Below are 24,568 nucleotides of genomic sequence, written 5' to 3' on the forward strand. Positions count from 1 at the left end.
GTTTTTTGTTGTTTCTACTCCCCTTTATTTCAGGCCTTTGCTGGCTTCAACTGAAGAACCCCACATGACGCCAGGGTGCATTGCTTTAAAAGTGAGACCAGCATGTCATCCTTATAGTGACACACTGCCAGCATTCCAAGGACTTCCCTTATCCCAGTGGGCTTTTTCATATGTTCCAAGCAGTGAATAATGAGAAGATCACCAAAAGCTTGGCAGAAAAGTAGAGGACAAGGGTAGTAATCTGAGCAAGGGAGAGCCGGTGGGAAAGGGGATCCATGATTGCATGGCTAACTCGTCAAGAATGGGAGTGACTAAAATAAATACAAAGCAGCTGGAGTCACGGGGAGCATTCTGGGATAGGGTGAGAAGGATAGCAGCGTTTCTTTCTTGCCATGAAGGTATGCCTTGTTCTTGGTGATTAGTACCTGCTAAACCTGTTTTTCTAAATCTTGCTGTACTAAATTTTTTCCCTCAGAAGGACACAAGGAAGTAACATTCACTGTTGCTACACAGCAGTCTTTGGATGACCGAGTAGTGAAAGGATTTAACAAATATATTGTAATTAATAAAGTCTGTGGAGTTACAAAAATGACTATACAATCTCCATAAAAACTAGATTGTGAAGCCAATTCCATTCTTAATTCTCCAAGAACCCTGAACCCTTGTTATAAGCTGGTACATTGATATTACTTGAGAGAAAATTGGTTCCTGAAGCCTGTAGCTGTTGCAGGCAGAATGGTGGAGCTCTGTGTCGCTAGGAGTCAGAAACGCCTTTTCCTGAGAGGTTCTGAGGGACTAATAGTCTGGTTTCCTTCTGCACAGAAACAGCTCTCCTCTATGCATTTAATGACCTGATAACCTTTAGACTTCTTGGTGTCTGTGCAACCTGCAGCAGCAGCAACCTGTCAGAGTCATGTAACCAGAATTGGTTCCTTCCTCTTCTTTCAGACTGCTTTTCTTTGTTTTCATCTCCTCTGTGCTAACAGCCCTTCTGTGTAGCATCCTGCAAGGTCAATCTCTGGCAGTCTCCTTTGGCACATCTTGTAACACCCTGGTCTCTTCTCTACCTGTATAGCTATCTGCACTGGGTAAGTGTCTTCTCTTCTGCAGCTTCAGTACCTGGAACAACCTTACTTTGTCTCTTGTTGACTCTCTGTCTTGTTTCAAATTGCATCTGAAATAGCTTTTCACCTTTGCTATATCTATTTTTTCCATTCACTGCTTGCTTGACTTGTAATTGCATTAGAGGCCCTCAGTAAAACACTTTGGCACAGCTAAAAGACAAGTCCATATACACAAGTCCTGTATTAAAGGGGCATCCACAGGCGAGAAGAGTTTTCATTTGACCCATGCTGTTGTAAAACCAAAATAACGATGAAACACTCCCTGCAAGCGTGAGTTTGGAACTGATGCACCCCTCAGACTGTGCTGGAGGGTGTTTCTCCATGGGTAAGAAGCAATTAGCATCAACAACTTCTCACATACTAATTTTTAAATACTCACTATTTTGCAGTATTTTTCCTCCTTTGCTGTTTGGGACATGTACTACCGAAGAATTATGAGTGTGAGAGGAGAAGGTCTCTCATCCCCACAGTGTAAGAAATGGTTTATCATAAGCCATTGCAACGTGTCAGTGAAGGTTTTCTGCTGCACCAGGGAATTTCTGTGCTGTCTCACCGTTAAACCGTGGTAGATAATTCAGGAAGTGTGATGTTGCATCCTGTCACTGAAGCTAGAGGCAGTAGAATCTGTTTAATTAATATGTGTAATCTGAACAGGCTGCCTTCCGTCAACGGTAGTTTAGTCTGTATTGAACAGATGGCTCTTTCTGCCTTCCTCTCCCATTTTATGATTCTATACTTGTGACAACAAATTCTGAAAAATTAATGCATACATGAAGGCAACAATCCGTGTATTTTCTTTCCTTCATGAGTTTTGTGCAAAGGCTGTAGTTCGAGATTTGACCTTGTTTGATACTATATACCTTCTTGGCCAGAGAAGCATCTGGTTAGTTTAAGCAAACATGAGGTGTACAAAATTACTGGCATAAAGTGTGCCTCTCATTACTGTAATTACTTTGCAGACATCTTTCTTTCTTTCTAATACACACACAGGTTATATGCATGAAGCTCCAACAACATAAAGTGGAGTTTAGAGTATTAGGAAATGAAGGGAAGTTTCTTCATTATTGAAATAATTTAGGTTGACAACAATTCTTTTGTATAAAGGTAACTACAGTGTGGGACTTTCATATGACTCCTGATATACTCAGAAACATAACAGAGCAAGAGACAGGTTTACAGACCAGAGCTTGGTGAAGACCTGCTCATGTTATGTGTTTTCAGTAAGAGAAGAGACTGTGATGGGAAGCTGCTATCCAGCCTCCACTGGCCTTGACGACTCAAGGGGGAGTAACAGTTTCCATTAAATGGAAAATTCTGTATGTATTAACTATGTATGAAATAATGTAGCATATGCATGTACAGCTGTATAAAAGACTGCATATTAGAGGGTTATTAGAATTATCACAGAACAGGCTACAGAGGCACAGCTTGTTTTCTCTCACAAGCATTAGTAGGTGTATAATTCTAGTTTTGAGGCAAATGAGTTTGTGACAATTGATTTAGCCTGGCTGTTGCTACAAAACTTGATAACAGCACATTGTAGAACCGGTGAAATAGTTCATAATTAAGTAAGAAATGTTATTATATTTATGTATAAACAACTTATTTGTATTCATAGTAGATTGTCTCTACAAGTCTATTCTTGTCTCAGAGCCAAATAGAAATTTAATGTCATTGTTATGTTTAGGTGAGCATCACACTCTTTTATTACCCTCTGTTTGGCCTTGAATAAAAATCAGAGCAACAATAATATAAATGCTATGAAAGTAGTCATGAACAGTAGCCCATCTGTACTGGACAGAATTCTACAAATCAATTAGATGGTCATAAAAAGTTAATCAGATGTGGATGAATCAACTGTGGAAATAAAATGGATTGAACTCTTATGTTTATTGTTCATGAATAACCCTTTTTAATAATCAAGATGGGTAAATTACACTAATTAACCTTTAAAAATTTAGATGATTTCTAAATAATACCTTCAAACAATGCCTATTCTTTTCATTGTTATTTTTAAGTGTTTTGTCCATGACAAAGCAGTTTCATTAGATCTACAGAAGTAGTTAAGTTGTGCTTTCTTTTTTCCTATTTCTGAATCATTAGATTTTCTACAGTATGTTCTCCCACCTCTCCCCCATCAGATAGCATTTAAAGTCAGAAGTCAAATTCATATATCCTAGGATGAAGTGTCAAGAAAACTTGTCTCCTGGAGACCCGTTGAGTTGGGTCTCACTGCTTTTGGGTGGGATAGATTATCTGATGTGGCATCAAACCCTCCTCCTAACCACAGGAGCACCTTATCTGGGCTAGTGCAATGCTGGCAGCAAGGGCAAGGCATAGCCCAGCCCCTTTGGACCTCGGCTGGATCCTTGGGTTGCCTGGATCCTTAGGAAGCTGCAGGGCTGGGGATAGTTTCATCCACTTTCTGTCATGCTTTGAGGTAGCAAGCAATTGTGAGAGCATTATGTGGGTTCCTGTGAGAGAATGGCTGAAGGGAGAGCCCTACAGCTACAGGAGCCTGGAGCATTTGACAACTTTTCAACAGGAAGGGTTATGGAAAACACGCACCTTTATGGGGCAAGGGAAAAGGTATCTGTAAGGGAATCTTTCCAGAGACTTTTTATTACCCCTTCAAAGCCCTCTCTCCAGGTTTTCATTGAGGAGAGGATGGCTACTGCTACAGCACATGCTACTGTAGAAAATGCATTGTTTATTCTCACTGGTGCAAATGATTTGTAAACTGATCAATCAAAAATTTACTTTTATTCAGTATTTTGACTACTCATCCTTCAAAAAATTAATTTTCAGCACTCTGGGGTTAAAACTTCTCAGTATTGTTGTAAGGTCTTAATTAAAACAAAAGAGATAAATTGTGATGTATTAAATAAATAAATAAATAATCCAGGACTGATCACAATACGTTGGATAGAATGGTGAATGGTTTGAGTTTTCTAAATTACTGATATTACCTGCTGATATGAGGGCTGTTCAAAAGGGCACTTCACTTTTGGGTTTATTTATTAAAATCCTGCACTCAACTGTAAGAAATTAGCCTCCTAGAGCTGAATCGCTCCCTACTCAGGGGAGCCTGAAGCAAAGAAACTGATCATGCACACATTGCAGAACTGTAACACAAGCTCCAATGTTTTACTACATCTCTCACAGCAATGTGAGACAAATGTTCTTGGCATAATAGTGATGCTCTTAGACATTTTACTCAAATAATTAATTCCAAATTTACAGTGTTGTACAATTATCCTTTTTATCTTGTAACTGGAAGCCCTTAATAACTGAGGTGCAGCATGAAACACAGGCTATTGGACTCTGACAAAACCTGGAAAAATCAATAGATCAGCTTTCAAGTAAGCATAAATAAGGAGAAAGAATTTTATATGTGAATTTTGTATATTGAACTTCGGAGTAAAGTCCTTCTTGAGTTCTTGTCCTGGAAACAAAGTTATCATTTCAGTTCTTGGTTGGCTACAGGGATTTTTAGCATTTCCTTCAAAGCATGCTCCTTGCAAACACCAGGGCAGTAGAGATGCGGCTCAGGTAAGTGCCTTGGCAACCTGGAAGGCTTTGCAATCTCTCTCCAGCAGGACATACATTCGATGGTCATTCTTTCTTTTCTTGCCAGTTTACAGCACAGTAAGGTTGCAGTTTTTGATAGTGTGGAATAGCTGTACACTAGAAAAATGATAACCCTGTTCTGGGTAAATTAATTAAGCAATGCAATTCCTAATTATCTGGAATTTTAATTGGACGTGTGAGGGAAAGGTTTTCAGGATTTCATCTGAACCTTGCAATGTATCATCCTGCAATCAGTTGCAGTTACGTTTGGTGCAAGATTTCCCAAATGGGAACACCTTCTATCCAGAATTAATATTGTGTAACACAAATATGGGTGGTAACGGGGAAGAATGATAATAGGAACAGGAGAACCCACCTGATCAACATGTGGTGTAAAGACTGGCATACTATAAGAAGGTGCAGGAGCAGGCTGTCCCTATGCGCTCACAGGCAAGCCAGCAGAGAAGACTACCAGACTGGCTGAAAAGGGAGCTTTTCTGGAACTCAAGGGAAAACAGGAGTTTATACCCTCTGAAAAAAGGGGCAGGCAACTCAGGAAGAGTACAAGGATGCCATTAAGTAATTTACAGTGAAAACTGGAAAGGCAAAAAGCTCACTTTTATCATTCTTCCCTGTTACCAAAGGGATTGAGGAAAACGCCACCTGTGATCCTATTCCTTCAACCAGTTATCTTAGCATCCTGAAGTCTTTTTTAACTGCCCTGGAACTTCTCTCTTCTGCCTCTTTACTGACAACCCTGACAAGTCAATTAGAAGTGGGTAACAATCAGATGTTATTCATCCCCTCGTAACATTTCTTACCTGAACCCCAGGGAAGCAGCAGACTTTGGGATGGATCCAGCCAGCGTACGTGGTCCCCCATTTCCCTGAGAAGGACATCACTACAATAATTACCCTTCTTCCTTTCTTAAAATCCATAGTTGCAATGTGTCTGGCTGACTGACTTGCTCTGGGTAAACCCTTGGGTGGACCTTCACCTTCACTAGCATTTGCTTGAGTTCTACAAGTGCACCTGAGAAGAGGCTGGTAGGGGATTCTCCTGCCTTTCAAACAGGGATTTGTTTCCAATCGCTCCTGTCTTTTAGGTCCCCTCCTTCTGCCTGATGGCAAGAGGCTCAGGGTTCTTCTGACTCTTGCTAAGCTTCCATCTGCTGCATTTCTCTCAGGGATGGAAGGGTGTGACTCCACCAGTCTATTTCTCTGAAGTTTGCCCATGGAAGAACGTAAGTGCTTTTGTACTTCTGTACTTTCATACACCTCTACTTGGCTGCAACATGGAAGGGACATCTATTGTATAGCAACAGGCACATCTATCTGCAGAAACGGTCCTGACAGTGGAATTTAGTTGAGAAGGTAAAACCCAAGGAGACAAAAGGCAAGGAAGGATAAACTGGTAAGACCAGTAGCACTGAACCAGAGAAGAGCAAACAGAGGAACAGAAACCTGTTCCTCTATGTCTCTTTGCATAAAGTCATACAGCAGAGGAAGGGAAACTTGCAACAGCCTGGCAAACCTCTGAAATATGCAAGTTTGTTTAACATTCAGCTCAGAGCAGAGAATATCTTGCCCCTGAATTTTTAGAGTATAGGCACATTGACATTAAGCATTCAAGAAAGTAAGAACTTGAAACCAAAGAATGGCAAAAGACTAGGAACAAAGATGAATGCCACATGACTTTTATCAAGTTTTTCTGTCACACACATTTGATAGATTATATAGGGTTAATAAATTACCATCCAGAGTGTATCTGCTGTTGTTTCCTTAGCTATTCATTATGTTTTTAACACTTAGCTGCTACCTTACTGCCATCTTAAGAAAGAGGAGAGTTACAAAGCAAGAAATCTTTCAAGTAGCTAGTAATTCACTACAGAAAAAGCCAGTTTGAAACAGCTAATGTGGTCTTTGTATCAGTAACCAGTATCTCTTGAGGAAATCAGAAGTTTGCAATTCATTTCAAGAACTGACCCCTGATGAGGATTGCAGGCTTTTTTCCCATGTATATATACATATGAGCTTGTCCTAATGTAAACCAACAACACAGAATTTTAATACTAGACAAATATTTTAGGCCTAGGATCTGCCAAGTAATATCTTCTAGAGCTTCGCTCCAGAATTTTCCAAAGGAAATGACATACTGCAGAAATACCTCTACAGCAAATGCACCATGTGCTACCAGTATTACAACACACTAAATCCCTTCAGGCATTCCTCCTGGCCCTGTAACAGCCACCTCCTACCACTCTTTCAATTACTGTTTGAAGTGTGTGGTGTGGCAACTATGCCCACATTGTACTCTTTCAAGCTCTGGCTCCCCTGCCAGAGGGCCAAAAAAAAGAAGTAAAGCTTATCTACTTGAAGTAAGAAAGTTGCGCCTCACTGTGCTGCTTCACCAAAACATCCCTCATAAAATACTGTAATAGGATGTTCAACAATGGCAAAATAACAAAAGTTGTCTCTGTAGGAGACTGTACTGATATGTAACACACATGATAATCTTCCAACTGCACCAGTACCTCTGTGTATCCACTGTTGTATCTGAGATATCTTCCTAGAAGGAGCACCTTAGGGGTTACTAGCATACTTCATCCTTCCTGGAGCCCAAGACAAGAGCTCAAGTAGCTTTCTCTCCCATCTCTGCTGGTTCACCTCCAGAGAAACATGAGCTCCAGTTGCTATAACAAATGTTGTTCTGGATAAAAAGACAAGGTCACAGAAAACAACTACTATTCTTCCAAAGGCTGTGTCAAGTCAGTACTGTTCATATCACCTGTCACAGAAACTGATACAAGGACATCAAAAATATGACAGCTGTAACCAGAGCAGTTTATGTGAAACTCCCTCAGTAACAGCCACTTTTCTTCTAAACTGAAATAATGACAGACAGTAAATAAAAGAATTTGTATAAGTAGAAAACGGTTTATTAAAAAACAAACAAAACCAAACAAAAAGTCACAACACACTCTCCACTGTCTGGCCAAAGGTCTGACTTTAAGCTAACATTCATGTTTCAAAAGTCATGTAAGCATGCATATGGAATGGAAGTTGGTGCCTTGCTAGCATGCTCCTCAAATTCTCCTCTGGGATGGTTTTTAGAATACACTGTGAAAAGGTTATGAAATCTGAATTTCCACAAGACACTGAAAGTGAAGAACAGTTGTTTTTATTTACACATATAGTATTTCCATAAATACCTGTCACACAAAAATGCAATTTGCTGCATTTCTAACAGCTGTACAAACAGTGATAAATACAGAAAAAACCCCACAGGTAAGCATTCCTTCTGCAAGGTTTTGGTAATTTTTTTTCCCAAGTCAGTTTATTTCTAAGGAAGTATTTAATATAATTTCACAGGTCTATTCAAACTACTTACATGAACAGTATCCAAAAGATAGTCCTTTTGAATACTTAATCACCAAGAATTGCATGTGAGACGTAGCTTTTGTGTGCAGGTTAAGACTTTTCAAATACTAACAATGCTGCAGTCCTCCTTTATAACAGAAGGGAACAGATTATTATTATTATTATTATTCCTGAAACATTCTTCATTTTAAAGTAACTATTTCATTAATAAAGCTGCTTTTAAACAAGTTAGTCTGAAAGCTTTCAAGATCATCCAAAAGGAGCTTATGTGCAATGCTTTGTCTTCATTGCTAGTCATGTCTGACGAACACTGCTCAGATCTATGGTTCAGGTATGTGTAAATCATGATGAGGATTCTGAAAACACTTTTATCGAAGAAGCTGCTCAGCCTCCTTGGACTTGCTTTCTTTTGTTTTCCTCAGTAATGCCTGTTTTATAGCATTGATCTTTTCATCAAGTTCAGCCAGTGAATAGCTCTGCTAAAAGAACAAAATAAAAATCACAATCATTTACATCTCATAATTGCTAGAGAAGTGGCTTACCACTTGATACTTGAGGTCACTGCATATTGCACTAAGTGACAGAACTACTTTTGCAGAATTGTCTGAATCTAGTCTTTGCCTATTTGAATTTGAAGGAAAAAGAATGTAAACTTGCAAGAAAGACAGTCCTAATCATGGATCAATATATTCATGCTACTTCTATTAGATGCTTGTTTAATCTGCTCATAAAAAAACCCAAGAAATCCCTTCATGTTAAAACACTGGATGAGATTACCTAGATTTTGCAGAACTTGGGTTTACAGCTAAAGGTGTTTTTTTTTCCTACTGCCCAACATCAAGTTCCTCTGTGCCACTTGACCTGACAATTTTTTTATGTCATCTTACACAAGCTGGTCATCATTCTTTTTATAAAAATATTTCACTCTATGCAGCTCATTTTTTTTCCTAAATAAGCCTACTTTCTCAAGTCCAAGATGACCCATATTCCATTCTAAGCATTCTCCCCAGTCTATCTGTCTCCAAGGGTGATAGCTAGGAGCAGACAAGGTTCCAACCATAGTCCCACCTGCACCAATGATAACTTCTCTCTTGTGGCCTAAGAGGTACATGGTAAATGCAATCCCTTATGTAAAGGTGTTGTGAAAATGGCAAGTCTTACTGACAGGTTAGTATCTGCTACAATGTTGGGTCCCTCTGCAAATCTTCTGCCAAGCCAGCCTTTCTACTTTTGTATTTTCATAAACCAATAAAGCAAATTGAAAGAAAAAAATTTGAATCAACAAAAACCACTAAGCCACAAAAGAACCCCAGAAGACATTAATAGAGGGCTGATCAGAATACAGAAATTGCCTGTTACTCTCAGCTTGATTAACAGCATTACACATTTGTTTTATTCTGTCATCCTCCTAACTGGTGAAAACCCTAGTATATATTCTTAGAAAACTCATTTCATTGTAACCTCCATTAGCTTTCTGTCTCCTTCCCTCTCTTTGGCAGCAAGCTATCCTAATACTGATGCTGCTACTTCTGAGAACTTACATACTTGCTTCAAAGAACTTCTCCATACGTTCCACTCAAAACTAAACTTAAGAAAAACAAGAGTTAATAGCACTTACATGGGGAGATTGAACCTTTCGCCTCTTGCCAGAACAGCTCTGAAGAAAAGACAATCAAAACAGACTTAATGTTGCACTGACAGAAGATCACAAATAATTCTGTAACAACATTGTCAAGAGTCTTTAAAGTATAGAAAAAACACTGACTGCCATTCCATGGATTAAAGAAACCTTTTTTCTAATTAAGTACTTTGGATCATGAGAAATACTACTGGAGAGCAGTCAGAAGCTGTTGAAGCTTCCCCATACTTGGCAGTCAACAACTACCAATTTAACTGAAGCTTCCTTCAGACAGAATTGAGCTTTTGAAACTGTCAATATTTTTGTCCCTAAAATTTGCCTATATCCACACCAGTATTTATACAAAACTTTGGATAAAATGTGCTAATTACTGTGCAACACTACTATTGCCACTGTCACAATCTTTTCCCTGATCCTCGTTCTAGAGATCCTAAAGCATTTTCAATAGAAATTTCAGCTTATGAAAGTGTAACTGTTTTAACTTCTGGTTTTCAGCCATTCAAAGGAATAGCCTCACAAATAAAGAACTTTACTGATCTCCAACACAAATTAAAAAATTAAACAAAATGCATACTATTGCTATTGATTCTTTTTAATTGACTCTGCTTTGGCTGGTCTCAAGGGAGAAGACATAAATTAAAATGCAATCAACAGTAAAAGAAACATTCTTACTGCTACATGGGGAAAGAAGAGCAAGATAACAGACAAGAAATTTCTGAAGTCAAACAAAGCTTAATGTAGTAAAAACTACATTAAAAACTAATGTTCTCTTTGTCCTAATACCCTTTGGAGAGTGAAGGTTAAGGTGTACTATTCAGAGAGAGACAGAACCCTTCCTGAAAACCAGAAATAAAGAAAAATAAATCACAGAATCACATGAAGCAATTTTTAAACAGTTTACTCTCTCATCCTTTTGGAAGTTATTCATGTATTGTTAGCAATCAGATCATGTACAGAAGCCTGAATGATTTCAGCTGTTTTAAGCCATTAATGATGTGTATCAAAAATCAAAACTTCAGTCAATTTTCTTGACATAAGAAGCACTTCAGATTTTAAGGCAAGGGGGAGAAATACAACCTCTCTGACACATTTCTTACAAATTAGTTAAGCTTGGGTGGCAGCAATTTTTTCCCCAACAGATACTTTCTTCTTTTGAGTAAGAAATTAGTTAAATATGAACTTGATTGGATGGTCTACATGCAATATAACCATTACACCAAGCCAGAGCTGTTTATTAAAAGTGTCTGCTCTCTAAGTTTTTCACTGAATCTCATCAAAGATTCAAGCACAAAAGGCACAAACACACTTAGATATGCTGAAAGAAGGTGAGAAAATTTCTTACTACAGATTGAAAATATTCAGGAGACAGTCCTTCCAGCTCAAGGATTTTATCTTCAAGCTTCTTAATTCTCTGATAAATGTCTCTTGGAACTGGACCACCTAAATACATCAGTAGTAATGCAAAGAAATCAGGAAAAGCGCTTGAATAACTTATTTAACTAAAGATTGAAAGTCTGATATTTGAATTCTTCCAGATTAGCTATCAACCAGTAGCTGAACAAAATAAATGGATGGAATAATATAAAGGAAGGATAATTAATATGATCCAGGGTAAAACCTGATTGATAAGCCAGTGCAGTCAATGAGAGCAGTAAGACAACTCCATATAGTTGGCTGAAACGTCTGTCTGTCAAGGTTCCTGAAACAACTAATGATGACTCTTACAATACATTGGTCATATGTGAAATGTTGCCACTTCAAAGCTGACACCAGCATTAGGAGAGAACAGATGAGATGGCAGACCACACATTAATTCAGCTTTGATATCTAACATAGGTTTCTTTCAGAACAATCTCCACTGAGCATCAGAGGTTAGAGGACAAGTATGAGTTGTGCTTGACAAAGAATACAGCTTTTGCCTGACCATAGATGGGAGAACAGGAGTGGGGAATGTGTGTATTGAATTGAATAACAGAGGACTGGAAAAATAAATCAAAAAATTGACCAAACAAACAAAAAAGCCCCAAGCTCACCCAAGAACCACCCCAACCAAAAACCCCACAACAAAACCCACTCACACCACAAAAGCACATACACCAAAAAAATCCCACCTCAACCCGTTTGCTGTTTTCATCTATACTACAGAAGCTTGGGCATGTTTCCCCATGTAAAAATAGAACTGATCAAAAGATCAGCCTTAGCAAGCATCTTATTTGCACTCCATAGTATTCTATAATTAAATAACTATATAAAATAACTGTTTATCAAAACTATGTACTGGCTATTCCAATTAAAATGATAGTCTGGTTCTGAACTGCATTGACAACCAAGGCCATAGCAAGCTTTTACTTTTTGACGCTCATTTCCTATTATTTCTGGGTCTGCTAGACAAGACAGTTCTAGTCCACAAACGACCAAAATAAGCACTTAAGGTGGGGTTTGAGTTTTTTGGTTTTCTTTCTTTTGCCATTCATCTATTTTGTCTCTTCAAAGAAACAATTGTACAGGTAGCTTCACTCCTTCAGTTCTGTTCTCAGCACTCAGCACCTACTAATTAAATTGGCTAACCTATCACTTTTAATATTGCTTTCTCTTAATGTAAAGGGAAAAGAGCAGTACTAACACTAGAAGCTGTTCTGAAAAGCAGTCAGTGAGTAAAGATTAACTCTTTCTGTTGCTGGAAGCAAAAACTCATGGAACAGGTAGCTGAGGTATGTTACCTGCTCAGATGAGTATTTTTTGCACAGCTGCTGGGGTATGCATCAAATAATATTGAGACGTTCCCCATGAATGCTGATTTGAACAGGAGCTGAGCTGGTGTTGCATGTTTCCATCTTCTTAACCTATACTATAGTTTAGTTTAGCTGATCCATTCCTTCAAACAAAATTCAATTACCTTTTATAGGCACAACCTGGAAGCAAGGATCCCTCCTTAGCTACCTCCAATCGTTGTCCCTGATATGCATAGATTCCAAAGCTACACACTGTAACTCTAATGCTGGCCAGCCACTTCCAAATTCTATTTCCATGCACAAAAGCCAGCGCATTTTTGAGACAGCTATAGAGCTAAGCATCAAGTTCTAACTGCTGCCTCAAGAGTATCCATGCGTATCTTACTCTCCCCTTGCTGCCAGAGAACTTTAATCCACAATGCAGTCACAGGAATCTAGCAAACTAGTCAACATTTCAAATATTTTTAAGATAATGGATTGGCATCTATTCAGCATTCAGAAGACAAAAAAAATCAAGTGTGTCCACAGTATCATGTGTAGAAAATTCACTTTACTAGATGGAGATTTGGCTTCTGTTTTGAAAATAATTTTCAAGAAAAAGACTAATTCCTCCTTGATAAGAGCATCATTGTGCCTCCGTGCCGTATTATGGAAAACAGGGTCTGGGGTGAGGAAAGAAACTACCTAAGAAACATCAGTAGCCTGATGGCTATGACATTTATTTTAGTGAAAGGTATGGACTCATGTTTGCATGCCTAAAGAGAAATAGTGACAACAAGCTTACCACATTCTGGGAAATAAGCTTTACGCCTAAATGTATTTCAGGAAACACCCATCTTTAGGAAAAGGTTTCAGGTCATCCTTTGTGTTGATTCCACCACCAGCCCACATGTTGTCCATGAAGCAGCCCTTAGTCCTAAACTCAGCTTTTCCTTTTCAGTGGGTCAAGGCAGGACTCCAGCGGCTATTGAGAACCCAAATCTCCAGATATTCCATATTACTTTAAATCCTGTTCTGATGTGCCTTTCTCTTATTGCCGCTACAGAAAGTGTACAAGTGTACTAACTCAGCATCTCAAACTGGACATAAACCTGGGTTCCATTTGGGCATAAAGTCCTAAACACTAGATCACTGTACTTGGGGTGAACTAAACCCTTCAGTGGATCCATCCACTTTTTTTACAGCATCAGTTTTTATGGACTTGCCCAGTTTCACTACAGTAATTGTAACTGCAGTATAAAACTACACACCAATGTCAAAATTAAAACATCATACAAACCTGTTTGTAACCGTAAGTGTGCCTCAATGTTTTGCAATCTCTCCTCGACAGCTTGGTTTCCACAATCATGCATGGGTACACTGGCTTTGTGACTGGACCCATGCGTTCCTTCAGATCTAGTCTGAGGTCCATATGTATTTACTACCCTAGAAACTAGATACAGAGAAAATAAATTTCAAATATATGCACATGAAACACAAAGGAGATCTAACTAAAAGAATCAAAATATTGAAGCATGAAAAACTGTTTTATCAGTTTTACAAAAGTCTTGCATGTGAAGGGTCTTACACACTGAGATCAAAAGTTCAAGTAAAAGCATTTTCTTATTTTTTTGCATGAGTAACTAAACCTAACATAACCCTTGGATTTTATATATGCAAAGTAAAAGAATTAGTCATACAGTCATGTAGAATGGCAGTGTCAAGAATTTGTCATCAGCTGCTGATAAACAGCAGAAACCTTGATATCTATATCAGCAGTTGTACATGTGAGCTTTTATGAATGCAAAGAAAAGGACAGACCTAATATTACAGGAAGTATTGTAAATACATGAAGATGAAGGGAGGTACACAACTGGAAGAACCAATACAAACGAAGTTCACTTCTAGTTTTTGTAATTTGGGTAAAAGCTTTAGTGACTCTTCAGCTGCATCTGGGACTGTCTTTTACCCATGCTGAGCCATGTCTTCATCAGAAGATTTGCTCACTTCTCATTAAATCAGAGTAATTCCTTAAGTAATTACTTAAGTAATTCCTCCTCACAGAACTACTGCAGTGTACTGCAGATTTAAAGACTATATTGGCCAGATGCTGAAGCGCACACACACACCCACACACCATCCTACTTAATACTTCATGAAGGCCACATGCCACATTCTTGCTTTAATTTATGCTGGTTTTACTTCCAATTCCTTTCTAAGTGTTTTTCACGTTTCAGTTATGAACTGTTCCTTGAAGTGCAAATTTCCCTTTTTTCCTGTATTATGCTGCCATCCAACCAAAAAATTAACACTCACTTTAAAACAGTGACTATTGAAAGAGGTTCTTTGTGAAAAATTCTAAAATCAAACTCATTTCCCCATTTCCTTCTCAGCTCACCATACCCTTCAATACTTTTTACTGTGCTTTACAGTATTATTCTGGATTATAAAACTCAATTAATTGGTTTCTACAACCAACATCAAGCAGATAACTGAATATTGCCACTCGCAAAAATGCAAATGAGGGTTACTTTCATTCTCATTTTGGGTATTTTGTTTGTTTGTCAAGATGGGTAACTTGTGTACACCTAGAGAGCAGCAGATGAACAACCAGTATTTTATACACAACTTCTGTTAGACATAATTTTTATATTATTAATTCCTTTCCAAAAAACAATGCAGTGAAAAACTCATTCTCCAGCTTGTCACTTCTTATAAATCCATGTCTTAGAACTTCCACTGTCCCAAAATACACTTACACCAACTAATAGAAAAATAGAAGATAATCCTATTAAATCTCAATTCCTTACTGATGGCTTCACCTTAGAAGAAAAACTAAGTATTGTTCAGCCTCTTTGTCCTGCTTTATCTTTTCCACATATCCTTTCCAACAATGAAAACAGGCTACTTTGTTTCAGTCTTTAGTGCCTAAACATTAATTAATTGAAGCAGTTAAGGGATTTAAAACTTTGAAGACATAAATGAAGATGTAAAAGTATTCACTGGAGTCAAAAAACAGTATGTTAAGTTTGCATTTTTGAGCATTCTATAAAAAGTTTTGATATCAAAAACTTATCACTGCTGTTTTATCTGGAAACTTAAATGGGTATTAAAAGAGTTGCTTACCCTTTATATGACTTTTAAATCCAGGATAGGGTGTGAAAATTGCATCTGTTCTGGCACAGCTATTTTCTAAATAAATAATGATATAACAAGTGAGGTCCAAATTACATACTTGTAATTGAAAATATTCTAACCACTATCAGCTTTGATGCTTTAAACAAATCTAATTAAAATGCTTCAAACAATTAAAAAAAACCCAGAAATACTTGTAAACACTTGCCCATTAATAGTTTCACACACTTGTATGGACCTACTGCTCTTAATTGGATAAGTCACTTACATAAGTATAGGCACACGTGTATATAGTTTACTGGATCAGGACCAAGTGTATCTGGTTCTTACTTCTCACTGCATTTCTCTAGAACTTATCTCCTTCTTCATGTACAGAAGCCTTTTTCCTACTTACCACTGTTATTCTGGTTTTATTCCTTTTCTGAAACTCTATTTTTCCACTGATCCAGTTTACTCACCAGCATTCTTTCCTAAACTTTTCTGCGTTTATTCTGATCCATGTGACTTCTTTCATTTGCTTAACCATAAAAACCTATAGTATAGACAACCTTAATTTATTCTAATGTTTGTATTTTAATCTCTGTTCATTACACCAAAGCTTTACACATATTTTATTATGTCTGAACAATGTGACAGGTCTTATTAACAATTCTTCTGTACATAATTAACAATTCTGGGAAACAGCATTTCACTATCTAGCATATTCTACTAAACCTCAGATGTCCTTTGCATTCCAACTAACATTCAAGCAGTCAAACTCTCTAAGAAGCTTACTGAACAATAAGCTTTGATCTCTAAGAGCTTAAGTACCTCAGAGACAATGCACATGTGGGTTCACAGGTACTTAGAAAGTATCTCTGTGCTACTTACAGTTTTATATACATAAAACTGTCTTAACTTCAAAGATGCATTTGGCTACAGTTAATGATCCTGTAAATGGGATCCAGTCTGCCAGATGGATTTAAGATTGGTTACAGATACAGCCAATTGTACTACAATGTGAACAATGTTAAAAAGAAAAAGTCATTTCAAGTAGCTAGTAATTCAAATTCATTGTAAAAAATACTACTTTGTAATTTAACTAGCACTAAATTAACTTCAATTTAAATACGCAATTCATAAGACATTTCTGAATCGCAATTCCATTTACTTTGGAGGAACATCTAGTTGAGACACTGGGAACAAAAGCTACAAAATCATCTGATCTAAGATAGCAGTTCTTCAAATTTACACAATAATAGATATAATCTTTCTGTATGGGATGCATTAAACATTGTCATCCAGTGACTACTCAATTTATTTTTCTATCTGACATCTGCAGTGCACATGCAAGTTTTAAATTTTAAAATTTCATTTAAAAACAAAGTTACTTTTAAAAAAAGTTCCATCTTAAATACAGATTAGTGCTTTTGAAAAATAAGAACAAAAAAAAACCCCACAAAAACCCCAACAAAACAACAACAAAGAAAACAAACAAGAAAAACCAAACAAACCCCACACAACTTAAATTGGTATGAAGATTAAAGTCTGGCTAGCCAGTTACCTTGATTACAATCAATAACATTGCAAAATTCCCTGACATTATTCTCATTGATCTCGGCTTGTTTCCTCTCGATGAAGGCCGATATCCTCCTGTCAATCTGAAGGTAAATAAACATGATGGCATATATCTCTTTCATTCTTTAAATTTAAAATTTAGAAAGGTCTTTTATTTTTCTGTTTTTAAACTCACATAAATCACTTACTTCTGCTTTTCCAGCTTTTATTTGGACCACTTCTGGATCAAAATTAAAATGAGCATCCTTCAGATCTCTCAAGTCATAACTTCCATATTTTTCTTCAGTCTGACTGTTACCATCATAAACATCTAAACATGTTCGGCTTTCTGTTTTACCTGCAGGTTCAACATGGCCCATATTTTCCTCTTTGATCAATGACTGGAGTTTTTCTAAGAGAGGCTGAACAAAGAAAACAGTGTATTAGGGTTAAAAAAATAAAAGTCCAAAAGTCCCAAAGCCAAGAAGATGAGTACTATTACAATTTCCAAACCAAAACAGTGGAGATAGTTTTGGGAATTACAACATTATAAGATTAAAAAGAAGTTCCAAATATTGAGTACACCACGATTCTGACCTTTTTGACCTGTGTCTTTTAGAGGTTTGTAGAGGAAAACTCCCAAATTTCTGTAAAAATCTGCCCATACTTCCATGTTACTAGCTAAATCAAAGCTTCAATCGCTGACATCGATGCCACTTAATTAACATGTCATTCAAATGCTCACTCAGAACAGTAAGGCTTAGTATTTTTCCTCCTTAACATGAAATCCAGTGCTCTTACATTGTAAAGCCTTTACTTTATCACATCAGCACTATATTCTCCACTTGAAACCATAGTTGCCCAAGTGAATGAGAGAGCACAGACATGAAATTCGTAGGCATTACCATGAACACATGCTTTGCTTGACACGGTTGATTATCTGCTTAGGTCATGAATTAAATGAGAAAAGGCACTGACTTTTATGGCAGGAAAAATGCTTATTTTACTGCAATAACTCTTTACGTACCTATAACATCAAAACCTCAGTACATATATAAGTTCCTGTCTCTTTTTAATTTCCATCAGTTTCATCTAGTCTGAATTTCACTGCTCATTTTCTCTCTATAAATTATTTTAATTTTTTTAAAGACAACATGACATTTAGCAGTCACATTTTCTGAAACGGAATTAAATTCCTACTTGCAGCATTCTTACATGTTGGATACAAATTTTATTTGCTTTTATCTTGCATATTTTCTCTTTCTGCTCATCACACCAAAGATGTGTGGTGGATGTCTGGAAAACAAAGGGTCTTCTGTTTACCTACAAACAAGAAAATACAGAATCTTCCCTTTTCATCCTCTCAGTACTATGCACCTCAAATAATTCATTGACTAGCTGAAGCAAAAAAGTAGTACTCAAATCCCATCTTCTACATATGAACTCTCAAGGTCAAAACACTGCTCAGTTACCAGCTAACAAACTGCTCGCCCTCCCTGCCATGCAACTAAATTACTTTTGGCAGGGTTGGAAAGTTTCAAATAGTTAAAAGAAATGACAGTAATGGTGACTGGCTACTTGGCAAGATGAGACATTAATGTCAAAGAAATTACTCTTTAAAAAAAAAAAAAATCCTACGCTGAAAATATATTTAATTGCAGTAAGACACTCCAGGATGTGTCATGCTGGGATAATGCCACTTCTTGAACCACTGAAAGCACTCTATGAGCCTCAAAACTCACCCAACGCATGGAATCATTATCATAGCATGACACACACCTGCCGTGTCTTATTGCTTAATTATAACCCACCATAGATGGAAATGTATCACATTTACAATGCAAGTCTAGAAATCAATGAGGCTGCATTTATTCAGCCTGCTCACCTACAGTGGCTATTCCCACCACTAATCTGAAAAATCTGTAAATGTAAGTACCTATGGAGCATAGTGGAATCCCAAGCATTTAACATTTTTGCATTCCTTTTTTGTTCAACACAGCAACGGATGATCAAAACTACTGGAATTTTACAGTTGAGACTACTTTTAGTTGTTGATCACTTTTGTCGAGTCAAATGTGTCCCATGAAATATTTACCTGTAAACATAAAATATGCTGCTGAAGTGCACTAAAGAGCAAGGCTGGCTGAAGTGCTGATGTGCTCTGAAGCTTGCTCCAATCGATTACAACTTTCACAATATCCTCTCCGAGATTAAGCTTCAACAGGGCAAAACAGACACAATAAAAATATATATTTTCTGTATTAACATCAAAAGAGCATGCAAAACTTCTACAAAATAACAATTATGCTCAGTTTCATATAGACCCATTCCAATTTTATATGAGAACATTAGAAAGATTTGATATTAATTATAGTCCAAGCAGCTATCATAGTCCCAAGTAAACTAGTATTTGTAGAATATATTCTAAAACTAAAAATTCCTTACTCATCATACTTTCATTGTATTACTTTGGTCCTTGTCTTTATTTAATTAATTCTTGTATGAAAGGATATTGTTCATGTTATCTACTCATACCATCTTTTTTTTAACAGATACTAGAACTACCAATATGAAGAAACATGACCCAGGATAGCAGTCTCCTGTAAATTCACATATTTTATTCCAAGATTGCAAGATTATCTATGCCCGCATGACCTATGTCTTGATGTAAGACCATGGCACATTTTTGAATTTTTACTGGATGCTAATTCAAAGGAATTTTTATATTAAAATTAAGTGTATAAAAGTATGTATTTTTTTAATATCTCAACAGATTACACAGGACCACTATTAAACCAGTTTTCAAATCACACTATTTTCCTGTACATGCATTCGTATTGAAATGAACAATTGCCACAGTCTATTCTCACTGCCAAGGAACTGCAATGTTTAACTCCCAAGACAATAAAGAAAAATACACATAACAAATTTGAAGTATTATTTAAAAGAAATGTGTATCTTCTATAAGCTAAAAACACACTTTCTAATACAAAGATGATTGTCCATAAATGAATGAGCTAAAACACTTTCACACATAATTTTGTCTTTTTTGTTACATTAAAGCGCTTCTCAAGATCTTAAAGAGATGATCCCTTTCATTTCCCAAAGCCAAGTAGTTTGTTCTTCAACCAAACATCCTGCAAGTGACACCCCAAATTCTAAATACAGGTAAAATTCTTGTTTGAAATCAAGAGGACCTACAGATATTCTGCTTGTAACACTGAAATCCCAATTCATATGCATATTTGTACATCTATTCCTCACTCCTTCCATTAAAAAAAAAAAAAAGTGGGGGTGGAAACATTAAAAGATACCTCAGGAAGATGACAAAAGTGACCTCTAACTCATGGTCTAAAGACATTTAACTTCTAACAGCATCAAATACTATAAAAATGAACACAGAATGTGTATAAACATGTGTCCTGAGGCCACCACAAAGTGTATGAGCAAACTCTTAGAACTGGACACAAGAATGCCTCCATCACTCTGAAGGCAAAGCTGTGGATGATAACCTTCCCATGCGGGTTTCAAATCCCAGCATTGACCCTTTTGTGAAGAACTATAAGCCTGAAGCTTCCTTCTTTAGTAAAAGATTGTGTTAAATTCAGGATTAGTTCCCAAATTACATAGCAAAGGAGACAGTCTGACTAAATACATAAAGTATTTTAGGTAATTTTCACACAAATGATTATTCCTGTTTAGTACCTAAGCTAACTATACAGGATGTAGGAAAAACAATGTTCTAGGATATACTAGTCTTGAACAAGTTTCAAAATCAAGAATGTATTTAGAATTTAGTAAGAATAAAATTTATTTTAGGAATTAAGCCACTGTGCACGTGATCATCTGATGCACATATTTCTGCCCAAAGTTTCTAGAGTAGTATCTCCTACATGTTATATTACAGTCTATTGACAGGGTAAAAAAGGTGTAGAATAAGTCATCCATATGAAACAAAAGAGAAGTGCTACTGCAATTCCCTAATAAGCCTCTTTTTTCAAAAAGAATAAGCTGATAGGTGCTTTCATATCATAATGGAAAACTCCTGTCCAGGTGGTTCAATGCACAAAAACCAATAGAACTTCTAACTTAGAATAATTTAGAGGCCAGTCATTATTTTAACTCACAGACACTGCTTTTAAATAAAAGTAAAGAATAAAGCCCTCCTACATCAACAAAAGTTTCTAGTACAATAGAGTAAGTTCTCAGTCTTTTACATCCTATTGCTTATTAGAACTCTTACAAACAGATTTATAAATTCAGTGTTTTGATAACTTCAAAGCCTTTGTCTGATTGATTACAGCCTATTTAATTTACAGGATCGTAAGTAATTTCAGCCCTTTGAAATTTGTTTTATGAAAACACAGGCTATCACTTGAAACTTAAAGAACTTTTTAGGATCAGCTATATTGGTTTTAAGAGTTATTCTCAGATGACCTCCTGGCCATGTACTGCCATTGATTGCTCCAGTAAAAAAATTCCTGTGCTAGAAATATTGCTGGTTACAGCCCAATTTACTAGCATAAATCCAACTTAAACTACTATAATGAATCACAAACTGTGACTGCTAACAACTTGGCACATGCTCAGTCATCTCTATAAAAGGGAAATGGGGAATCAGTAGTTTCAGTCAAAAATGCAAGACAGTTTGCTAGAATCTACAAGGGGGTAGAACACAGCAGTTAAATCTGTCAGAACTCAAGCAGTGGCAGACACGTGTGTAACTCAGCAACTGGAAAGGATCATAACTGAGTAATTAAAAGGACTTTCACAGTTAAGATGGAGCAACCAGATCCTTACCTAACCAGTACATTGGACAGTAAAATCTCTCTGTTGTCATGGAAAGAAGACACTCCAAACACTAAAGAAGACAATTATACTCTGCACTATAGCTACTGTAATTCTACTGGGGGGATGTAGCAACTCTAAATGGCTCTCTCACTATTGTCTGTGCACACCCAGTTATTTTTAAAAATCACTAGGGCCTTTCCAGTAACATGCTAGGTGTAGAGGCAGCTCTGAAGAGAAAGTAAGCTACTGAAGTCACAAGAGAAAAGTAAGTTTTTAATGTAGGTTTAGAAACATTTAATTAAACTTGTGATGAATACCCGAGTTAAAAGCTTAGGAAACTTTCTCCTTAGTCTGTATATTTCATAAATACAAGAGCTCCAACTTTTCTCTGATGTGTTCTGTCATTCATAGTGTTGTCCTCACAACTAGATAAACTGACAGTCACTAGCTCTTCATTGATCACATTCAGAATTTTCACCAGGAATAATTATGGGGCCTTTAAACCTCAACAGATAGTTTTCATACCTTAGTAGTCCCACAAGTTAGCTGTGTCTGAACATCACACTGTTTAACACTGTACTCCTATTCAAAAGCCAAAAACGGTAGTTTTTAATAATTTTAGAGATAAGAAAACTGAGACTCTTAAGTGCATGCCTGATCAAGCCCTTAATTTTGACTGCCTTTTGTCTGAAAGCAGAGACAACTGTTAGCGTACTTGGAGGTGAAAAGCAAATATAATAGAGTTCTATGCAGATGAGAGGTGAAACAATTTAAAAAATACCTTCAAATCAGCCAGCAGCTACTCCTAAACTGCCTCTGCATCTAAGAGCCCATTTCTGTACTAAACATACATTAAGTTAACAAGCTCCTGCAGATATTGTGTATTATCTGGCCTCAAACCTTCAAACTGCTAATTCTTGAAATAAGAGTGTGCCTCTACTGCCTTCATGGAACTACATAAATATTTCCATAGTGGAAAATTAATCTTCAAATTATTTATAGCAATAATTAAGTTATTACTAAAACCTCCTGATAAGGGCCTTCCACCACTACTGTAACTGTGTTACACAATTCACAGACATTACTAAACAAAAAGTAGGCGTTTCAACTTAAGTACAATAGAGAAGAGCACCTCTAAAAAGTCTGACGCTCAGATAAACTGTGTGTTTCATAGCATATTATTACCAAGGCAGGGCTAACTTCAACCTCCTGATCATTTATCTTGATTTAATGCACCGCAAGCTTTCAGTAGCTTTTCAATTCAGAGAAATTAATTAAGATACAGCAATTAAGCAAATTGCACTTTCCCATGGAAGAGATCATCCGTCAAACTACAAAGTGACACCCGACGTCCCATTACTGCCAGGCAAAGGCCCGGTCCCGGCTGTGGGAGAGAAGCAGCAGCAGCAGCCACGCACCCTGGGGCTGCCCCGGCCGGAGAGAGAGGGGGAGGCAGGCGGCACCGCCGCCCCAGCCAGAAGCCAGGCGCGAACAACCTCCACAAACGAGGCAGCTCCCTTGTTTGTGGCGGACTTATGTCCTCTCCAGCGCCGTGCTCTATCCCTGGAGCCCACGAGGGTCACGCAGGCCGGGGAAAAACAGCAGCTAGCCCTGCGCGGGCCCCCAGAGCGAGGTGATGTGAGGCGGGCACGGCGCCCAGCCCAGCTCCGCCCAGAACCTCTCCCTCTGCCCGCCCCTCACTCACCTGCCCCGCCAGCCCGGCCAGACAGCGCAGGGCGCTGCTCGCTACCTCGGAGGCAGCAGGGTCGACCTGCGGAGCGCGGGCGCCGGGCGGGAGCGGGCTGGGGGCCACCACCACCGCCGCCATGACACCGGGCCGAGCCGCGCCGTCGCCCCGCGATGACGAACGCTTGGCTCTGGCCCCGCCCCATACGCTGATGGACAGGAGCGGCAGCCAATGGCGGGGCTTCCCAGCACCGGCCCGGCCCGGGGACCGCGCTCCTCGGGCCGCTGTGGGGGCGCGCTCCCGGGGCCGCTGCGGGGGCGCGCTCCCGGCCGGCCGCGCGCTCCCTCAGCCTCGGCTGTGCCCCAGCTCCGGCCGGGCCTCCGGGCGTTGCCAGCGCGGGCGCTTGGTGTGCGCGCCTGCAGTGAGTGCGCGCCTGCAGTGAGTGCTCCTTCGTGGGGGAGAGGATCAGCGGTGTTTATTTCAGTAGATCAGATTGCCGCCCTTGTTTCAGCGGTGCTTTTTTGCGTTCATGTGTGTTCCTCAAAGCCTTGATTCTTCTGCTTGCAGCAGGGTTGTTTTTAAATCAGACTACAGGGCTTGTCAGAGCACTCTATGGGGATTGCAAAATTCTCTTCCTGTAAGACAGTTTACTTGTAAATTTTTTTCTTAAGACCGTATAAATGCTTATAAAGGTTTCCTACCTGATGTCTGTTTTGATAGCCTAATTTTGATCTTTGTACTTCTTTCTGTTCCCTGACCCTCTACCAGTACTTTTTTATTCCATTGAAAAAGGGTGAGTGCAGTTGTAAACACAAATGTTAAAACATTCTTAAATAAAAATATTAGAAAGTCAGATGAAAATCAGGTGTTTTGGGGGTTCCTTTCCAGATAAGACATACGTTGATATAGTGAAAATGAATCCTACTAAACAAGGCTTTCAGCACCAGCAACTCGCAACATTTGAGGAGACTCAAGCAGAGAAAGCTCTGCTCAGT

The 24,568-nt window shown here is 38.1% G+C and overlaps 1 protein-coding gene across 6 annotated transcripts; it reads right to left on the bottom strand.

Annotated features, from left to right (window-relative positions):
• Positions 1 to 7,852: 7,852 nt before the first annotated feature.
• Positions 7,853 to 23,733, bottom strand: MBIP (MAP3K12 binding inhibitory protein 1). Of its 6 annotated transcripts, none has more exons than XM_088058180.1 (10): positions 23,592 to 23,733; positions 19,191 to 19,310; positions 18,311 to 18,418; positions 17,305 to 17,517; positions 17,103 to 17,199; positions 15,551 to 15,616; positions 13,725 to 13,877; positions 11,056 to 11,153; positions 9,693 to 9,731; positions 7,853 to 8,550 (listed from the first exon to the last, which is right to left on the bottom strand). In XM_088058180.1, exons 1-10 carry the CDS (start codon positions 23,712 to 23,714, stop codon positions 8,443 to 8,445), a joined length of 1,125 nt encoding a protein of 374 aa, XP_087914306.1. In that variant the 5' UTR covers positions 23,715 to 23,733; the 3' UTR covers positions 7,853 to 8,442. The 6 variants fall into 6 exon arrangements, with proteins under 6 accessions (XP_087914306.1, XP_087914305.1, XP_087914307.1 ...); XM_088058179.1 differs by having other exon boundaries at positions 7,853 to 8,553; XM_088058181.1 differs by lacking the exon at positions 18,311 to 18,418.
• Between the last annotated feature and the right edge of the window lie 835 nt (positions 23,734 to 24,568).

This window comes from Pseudopodoces humilis, chromosome 7 (assembly GCF_049639895.1).
Source record: "Pseudopodoces humilis isolate 2021_Gansu_Grassland_sample_001 chromosome 7, ASM4963989v1, whole genome shotgun sequence".
Taxonomy (NCBI): Eukaryota; Metazoa; Chordata; class Aves; order Passeriformes; family Paridae; genus Pseudopodoces; species Pseudopodoces humilis.